At 36.2% G+C, this 8,805-nt stretch overlaps 1 protein-coding gene across 1 annotated transcript in view; it reads left to right on the top strand.

Annotated features, from left to right (window-relative positions):
• Positions 1 to 245: 245 nt before the first annotated feature.
• LOC103514067 (nucleosomal histone kinase 1-like) overlaps positions 246 to 8,805 on the top strand; it is an 11,109-nt gene continuing 2,549 nt past the window's right edge. Inside the window, exons 1-4 of the mRNA XM_026827115.1 lie at positions 246 to 596; positions 4,196 to 4,513; positions 4,741 to 4,908; positions 6,326 to 6,459. Coding sequence (XP_026682916.1) covers positions 4,213 to 4,513; positions 4,741 to 4,908; positions 6,326 to 6,459 — 603 coding nt within the window. The 5' untranslated portion in view covers positions 246 to 596; positions 4,196 to 4,212. The remainder of the gene's footprint in view (positions 597 to 4,195; positions 4,514 to 4,740; positions 4,909 to 6,325; positions 6,460 to 8,805) is intronic.

Here is an 8,805-nt window from a genome sequence, read left to right as displayed (position 1 = left end):
AAAAAAAGAGGAAAATGAAAAACGTAAGCCGTAGGTAACGCCAAAAAACAGAATAGTCAAAATATCGCCGTGAAATGAATGACAAAACGCAACGTGCATTGCATTCCAGGAGGTAAAACCAGAGTGGAGTTCAAGTTTTTTCTCTGTTGTGTTTACACATTTTTCTCTGTGCGTAATCAGCTGATGAGAAAAAAGAAAGCAGCCTGTTCAGTGAACCCGTCCCTATCCTATCCCACAGCAAAAAGCATAGGCCCTCCTCTACTTCTCTTCTTCAACTTCAAATCTTCATCCAAAGTCCAGACTTGAGAAAAACTTCCGTCTGTCTGGAGTATTTATTTTCGGCTGTGTTTTACGTTTTACCGATATTAAAAAGAAAACTATCTGTTAATCGCTTTCCAATCTTTCCATACTGTTCAAATTAAAATCCAGCGAGTAATATCCCTACGTTTGGCGTTTGAAAGTTGTTTTGGTGGTATCTGTTTCAAGTCCAAAGGCTGTATTCCCAGGATTTCTTTAGGAGACCAAAGTGAACTTTAAGGTGTAATTGATCATCTTGTTATCCTAATCAAGATATCATTGATGGTAGCAGAACTCAGGTAAGTTGCATACGACGTAGTAACTTCCAGAAATAATGAACTTCACAATTCAAAGAAAAGAAAGATGGCCAGACTAGAGTTTGTATCTCTTGGTTACAGTAAATAATCCATAATAATTAGAAGTTCACTGAACTTTGGAACTTGGAAAAAGGGGCCCTATGAAGCCACTGATCACCCAAAAACTAATATGCAAAATGTCCTCAAAGTTCTGAATATGTGTGCCAAATTTCATCAAAATTATACTAACTATTTGAGAGTTACTTAACTTGCAAAATTGTAAAAGTAAAACCTAGAACTCACTTTGATGAATGAAAACTCAAGGATATTAACAACTGTGAACCTTAAGTCCAAATATTGAAAAATATTGTTTGAATGTACTGAAGGTAGAGTAGGTTTAGTGAAATACTTGTAAGAAGTATCCTTCCATCAATATTTGCTGTAAAGGATATTAACAACTGTGAACCTTAAGTCCAAACATTGGAAAATATTGTACGAATGTACTGAAGGTAGAGTAGGTTTAGTGAAATAAGTACTTGTAAGAAGTATCCTTCCATCAATACACTCACTCACTCTGATGGCGTATTAGGGATAAATATGTGAATCCTGTGCCGACCAGACTGCTTGCCTCCAAAGAACTCTATGTTGTGTCAACTCCTCCCAGTCGTTCAGCCCCCATCTGTTGCACAATCTCTTCATTTTGTTGATCCAGCAGCTATGTGGTCTCCCTGGTAAACGTTTGCCTTGATATGGTGTGTTGGTGAAGATCTTCTACACAGCTCTGTTTTTGTCTATTCTCATCAGGTGACCAAGCCATCGTAGTCTGTTAGTGTTCATGGTGGCTACTATATTCCATCAATATTTGCTGTAAAATTAAAAGATTTACACTACAAGTAGATGTCCTTCCAGTACACTCATTAATATGTTGTGATCTTTTTAATGTAAGCTAGCTTGGTCTTGTAAGTGTCTCTCTCTATCTCTTTATTTATTCAACTTTTTTGCACAACCTGCGTTAAATCGTCCCATTGCATTTCTGATCATGAAAACTCCGGTGATTATAAATCTAATTTGAAGTGAGCACTTCTATAATCTTACTCCCCATGTTGTGTTTATGTTGGGCTTCACATGATTTCTTAGTCTGGAACCTTTCGCTCTTGACTGTGGAAAATTTAGTAAACTGTGAAACTTAAGATATGTTTTCCTTTCGGAAACGGAAACACTTTCCCCTCTTCAAGCTGGCAAAATTTCAATGGTTTAGTACAGGCGCTACCATTCCAAAAGAGAGGAATTGAGTTTCAGAAGCGGGGAAATCGTCCCAATTGCCGAAAGGAAAATAACATAATAAATTTAACGGTATTAAGGTAGGTCACATAAGTTAAGCTACAGCGAGTAGGGTGACATTTAAGTAGATTCTTGTGCTAAGTAAGTTTATCCTTGACAATCACACACATGTCTCAATATGTATCTACTGATGAAGTAGTTTTGTATCTTATGTTCCAAATTGTGTAGAAACCATCATGCAGTTGTCATTGTTCCTGCTCAGCCAATTGTGAAAGCCTTGGAATGAAAACTTATCAAATTTCTTGGATGAGATGATCATCTTGTTATCCTAATCAAGACATCATTGATGGTAGCAGAACTCAGGTAAGTTGCATACGACGTAGTAACTTCCAGAAATAATAAACTTCACAATCTAAAGAAAAGAAAAATGGCCAGACTAGAGTTTGTATCTCTTGGTTACAGTAAATAATCCATATTTGGAAAATTAAAAATCTCAATTTCCAACTCAATTTTTTAGGTTGCTCCTGGGGAAAATGCTGTCACCTTGATTATGAATTCAGTCCACCAGCAACTGTTGTACTTGGACTGATAATGATGTTATATTATTTTCTATTGCAGGTGCATTGATAGATTATCTCAAGTACATCAATAGTCTTGACTTCGACACAACTCCAGACTACAAGTACTGCAAGAAACTATTCCGCCTAGGTGTACAACAGAGTGGCTATAGGTTTGACAAGGTTCTATCATTCGATAGCCATGGCCTTCCTCTGACCAAAGTCAAATCTATCAAACGTCTCCAGAGTGAAATCGAGAATATCGTGGAAGAATCTTCACCTAGGAAATTATTCATTGTAAATAATTCTATCAAGACCCCGGAGCTGAGAATACCTTGCAATGTACAGGATTTCAACAGGTGAGTAGAACAACTTACTAACTTACATAGGTATCACGTCTCCAGAGTGAAATCGAGAATATCGTGGAAGAATCTTCACCTAGGAAATTATTCATTGTAAATAATTCTATCAAGACCCCGGAGTTGAGAATACCTTGCAATGTACAGGATTTCAACAGGTGAGTAGAACAACTTACTTACATAGGTATTTCATGCAGTTGTCATTGTTCCTGCTCAGCCAATTGTGAAAGCCTTGGAATGAAAACTTATCAAATTTCTTGGATGAGAATGGTTTTTATTACCCTACATTACTCTCAAAAATAGGACTGCCTTTGGGTCCCCATAGTCCCAATTAAACCCAAAAATCCAACTAGCAAATAAATGTCTTTTAGGTGTTAAAGAGGTTTGCCAAGTTTCATTAAATAAGACAAACTGTGTGGGAATTACAGTAAAATGAAAAGTTCAAATTATGTTTCTCAACAAATGTGGGTTTGGAATCTTAACTTATGCACATGACTACTTAGAAATAATGACCAAGGAAGTTCTATATCTATAGTGAAACCATTCTGTAGGTAGGTAGGTTACTTAACATGCACTAATGAGAGTGTGGGTCACCTCTAGATTTTAAGGAGTGACCTATCTTAAATTCAGTATCTTGTTTTCTATTTAAGTTAAGTAGTTTAGAATACTATTAAAAAGTTAGAACTTTCAAGGGTATACACAACACTTGGTAAAACAAATTAAAATCAATAGGGGAAAATGAAAACAGATCGCTCACTGAAGATGCCGTAACTGGCGGAACCCGGTATGGTAGTTAATAACATAATATTGTAAAACAAAAAAAGCGATCTGTTTTCATTTTCCCCTATTGACCTTAAATACACCACATCCCAATGGTTCACTGAAGTTAGGCATCTTTGCGCATGGTTGGTATCCTGATGGGTGACCATTTGGGCGATCGCTAGCTGCTGGCTGGGTGAGGTTAATGTGAGGAGGGTAAAACTCCCGTCATTGAAAATCTCAACAGTTATACAACAATATTCTAATGACATTAAACACTAGAAAAAGAAGAAATAAAACATGTTCAGTTATTTTAGACAAAGTATTTAAGTATTGTATGTTTTAGTATTTATTGTGACGACGCAGAGCAAGAGGCAGACCGAAGAAGAAATGGGAGAATCGAATTAGATGAAATGTTGATTTGATCTTAGTGCTAAGTAATTTTTCATTTTATTTGGCCAAGCAAAAAAAAAATAATAATAATAATAATAAAATATTTTTGTGTCTACTTAATATCCCAAGAGGCCATGTTAAGCCCTTGTTTTTTTTTCAAACAAAGTACCAACATCTTTATTGATATTTAGTCTTATTTACTTATTACTTAGGACTAATTTAATTTATTTGCCTATTCCTTTTCTTTTCCCAGAATACTCTTCATTGAACATGGGTAGAAAAGTGGCTGAAAAGCCCCGCATCACTGTAAGTGGCATTCGTCTACCCGACCCTATTCCTCATGGAGAAGTACTCACCGACACAAAGAATGGTCAATGGAAGATTGGACGTTCTATTGGATTTGGTGGCTTCGGAGAGATCTATTTAGCATCGGAATACAAACACAATTACTATGGGCGTCATGAGGTGACAGATACGAATAGTAAATATGTGATCAAAGTGGAGCCACACTCTAGTAGTACATTGTTTGTAGAAATGAATTTCTATCTGAGAGTAGCCACTGAGGATAAAGGTGAGATTACAATTATTTTCTATTCCTATACAGGGTGGTTGGAATTTTTTTTAGAATACTCAAACCATAGATCCAGGAGGTCAAAAGAAGACTTTTTTACTCTATGTATATGAACATATGCTCTAAAATGCTTCCTAACCGAGATATAGACTTTTTAGTCCGTCCTTCCTTTATTATTACAATAGTAATAAAAAGGTATAAGGGACGGACTATTGTATTCGCTTCAGTGTCTGTCGGTCGGTCTGGTTTAGCATCAGAATACAAACACAATTACTATGGGCGTCATGAGGTGACAGATACGAATAGTAAATATGTGATCAAAGTGGAGCCACACTCTAGTAGTACATTGTTTGTAGAAATGAATTTCTATCTGAGAGTAGCCACTGAGGATAAAGGTGAGATTACAATTATTTTTTATTCCTATACAAGTATACACGGTGGTCGGAATTTTTTTAGAATACTCAAACCATAGATCCAGGAGGTCAATACAAGACTTTTTTACTCTACGTATATGAACATATGCTCTAAAATGCTTCCTAACCAAGATATTGAGCAAAAAGTGCAAAAGTTCGGTTTGCTCTACTTTTCTTACTAATGATACCTACTCACGGTCACCTATGTTAAGCTACGCCGAGCAAGGCCAATAAATGGATGGGTGACTTAAAGTTAATTGAGTAATTGTGGGATTTTTTTTTTTTACTCTATGTATATGAACATATGCTCTAAAATGCTTCCTAACCGAGATATTGAGCAAAAAGTGCAAATGTTCGGTTTGCTCTATTTTTCTTACTAATGATGCCTACTCACCTTTCATTTAGGAGGTTGGAATGAAAATAAAACAGTCAGAGGCCGTACATCTAATAATAAAACAGAGATATTGGGACAAGTTCTCTTGTAGGAAGACAGTTGATCTTGGATTCAAACAAAGCCTGTGTAGCGGCCCTGCTCAACTCTGGTGTAGTGAATTTCGAGCATTCTGGCTTGAATAAAATTAAATTAGCATACCCAAAGCTCCACAGGCACGGATTTATGATAACGGCTTTTGATTGATATCTTGGTTAGGAAGCATTTTAGGGCATATGTTCATAGAGTAAAAAAGTCTTGTATTGACCTCCTGGATCTATGGTTTGCGTATTCTGAAAAAAATTCCGACCACCCTGTATAGTGTATATATTATTATGTATTAGTATTATTACATCCGCCCCGGGCGGGAATCGAACCCGCGGCCTAGCGCTTACAAGGCAGACGCACTACCAACTAAGCTAACTAGGCTGGCATACCTAATCGTAAGCTTAACCCAACTTTTAGGGCTGTTTGCCCCTACACCCAAGCATCAGAGTGGGCTTTTTGTCGTATAAAGAGATAGGTACCTTATTAAAGATGAGGAAATATAACATGAAGTAATAGGGGATATAATGAGTATTGTTGTCAGAAATATATTTTACCAATGTTGTTGTTGTAGTAGCCAAAGTCCCATCAGGTTCTATGTTTTGTCAGAAATATGTTTTACCAATCAGGCTAGTTAGCTTGGAGGGTAGTGTGCCTGCCTTGTAAGCGCTAGCTCACGGGTTCGAATTTCGTCCGTGGTGAACAGTGTCCTAACTCTCCAACTGGATAAAGTTCGTTCTAGGAACGGCTGACCCTATCTTGTCCTCTTTTCGGTTTCAGGACGATTAGATCTGCTTTGTTTTAGTTGAAGAATTAAAGGGGGTCCAGACTCTAATTTTTGAAAAAGAAGACGAAAAAGGAGAAAAAAAAAAAAACAAACAAACAAAATCAATCATTTTGTTTAATTTTATTAATCATTTTGTTTGTTCTTCGACTTCTTTCACGAGAAGTTGAGATTCCTCGTACTACCACGCTACGGGTGTGATGTTCAGAAGAAATTTTACGAGTTTGGAAGACGCTTCCATCCCAAGACTGCATTTACTTTGTGTTACTATATTGTAAGTATAACACTGTAACTCGTAACTTAGTTTTATATTTTTTATTTTAACATTACATTTAATAGTGATTCAGTCAAGTGTAAAACTCACGGGAAAAAACGACCCCTACTTACCCTTCAGATGCTTGATTGGGCCGAAAATGTAAACAATTTTGCCAAAATCGGCCAAAGTTAACCAAATTCAGTCTTACTGCTTGAGAGTTATGGCACAATAAACGTTGAAGCACGGTTGAAGTCGAGTTAAAACTTGAAATTATCCTCAACAATGACTTTAATTTTCTCCATGTGTTTTCAGATTGACATTCTAGAGTACATTCACTCTCACGGCTACGTGCATAACGATATGAAAGCATCGAACCTGCTAAAAGTTAGGGTAAAAGAACACTCAAATAAGCATCATTCAATAGGATAAGGAAAGTCGTGTGATGTTCACACCAGATTTTTATTACCTAAATTATTATACTCTCATAAATAGGACTGCCTTTGGGTCCCCATAGTCCCAATCAAGCCCAAAAATCTAACTAGCAAATAAATGTCTTTTAGGTGTTAAAGAGGTTTGCCAAATTTCATTAAATAAGACAAACTGTGTGGGAATTACAGTAAAATGAAAAGTTCAAATTATATTTCTCAACAAATGTGGGTTTGGAATCTCAACTCATGCACATGACTACTTAGAAATAATGACCAAGCAAGTTCTATAGTGAAACCATTCTGTAGGTAGGTAGTTTACTTAACATGCACTAATGAGAGTATGGGTCACCTCTAGATTTTAAGGAGTGACCTATCTTAAATTCAGTATCTTGTTTTTTATTTAAGTAGTTTAGAATTAGATGAAATGTTGATTCCATCTTAGTGCTAAGTATTTTTTTTTTTAATTTAATTCGGTCAAGCCAAAAAAAAAAATGTGTCTAATATCCCAAGAGGCCAAGTTAAGCCCTTGTTTTTTTTCAAACAAAGTACCAACATCTTTATTGATATTTAGTCTTATGTACTTATGGACTTATTAGGACTAATTTAATTTAATTGCCTATTCCTTTTCTTTTCCCAGAATACTCTTCATTGAACATGGGTAGAAAAGTGGCTGAAAAGCCCCGCATCACTGTAAGTGGCATTCGTCTACCCGACCCTATTCCTCATGGAGAAGTACTCACCGACACAAAGAATGGTCAATGGAAGATTGGACGTTCTATTGGATTTGGTGGCTTCGGAGAGATCTATTTAGCATCGGAATACAAACACAATTACTATGGGCGTCATGAGGTGACAGATACGAATAGTAAATATGTGATCAAAGTGGAGCCACACTCTAGTAGTACATTGTTTGTAGAAATGAATTTCTATCTGAGAGTAGCCACTGAGGATAAAGGTGAGATTACAATTATTTTTTATTCCTATACACGATAGCTGCTGTGTAGGTTGATGTGTTTAGTGACCTTTTGATGAAATTCAAACGGGGTCTCATTGAAATTTTGTTTTAGATTGCAAAGTTCTATTGTTAAGGTGTACGCATCTCTCTTGTCGCTATAAGAATTGAGAAGTGCTGCCTTTAATTCGGCCCAATTATTGATGGTAAACGCGCTGATGTTCAGCCTGGCCTCCCCCGTCACTTTCGACTTAAGGGAGTTAAGGAGAAAGAAATTTTGAAAACTATTGGGATTTTCTGCATCAGTGAAGTATGCTACTAACTTGTCTGCAATGGCAATGAAATCTGGGAGAAGAGAAACTTCTCCATTGAACTCGGGTACCATTTTCAGGTGTTCCGATTTTAACTCTGGTGGTGCCATTGTTAATGTGAAGTTGGAAAATAATCTAACTAAAGAATCTTCTAAATCTGGGCTTCGGCACTGGTAGTCCGTACCAAAATTTGAATCTTCTGATTCTGATGAAGTTCGAGAAGCCAGCTCAAAATTTTTTAAGGGAAATTTTTCAAAAAAAATTTAATAACAAAAATGCACAATATAATAGGAAATTTTAAAAGAGGAATACAATAACAAAAAATAATCCAGAAACAAAATAGTAAAAGCTTGGAATGACTTACAGATACGCGATTGTACTGACTTTCATTGTTCCGATTTTTCCTCTTTGAAGTCTTGATTTGATGAGTCCTTTGTAGTATGACAATCCTTTGTGGTATCCACGTAATGTAGGTAATCCAAGAATATAGGTAATCCGAGAATATAGGTAATCCAAGAATATAGGAGGGGTTGTAACAATTTTATTTGTACACTTTTTCGCTTACAACCTGGCTACCTAATAAGGTCCATATATTAGGAGGGGTTGTAAAAATTTTATTTGTACACTATTTCGCTTAAAAACTGACTACCTAATAAGGTCCATATATTAGGAG

The sequence above is a fragment of the Diaphorina citri genome, unplaced genomic scaffold, assembly GCF_000475195.1.
Source record: "Diaphorina citri unplaced genomic scaffold, Diaci psyllid genome assembly version 1.1 scaffold1075, whole genome shotgun sequence".
NCBI classification, from domain to species: domain Eukaryota; kingdom Metazoa; phylum Arthropoda; class Insecta; order Hemiptera; family Psyllidae; genus Diaphorina; species Diaphorina citri.
Note: the sequence above shows the minus strand (reverse complement) of the source record. Positions and strands in the feature narration are given on the sequence as shown.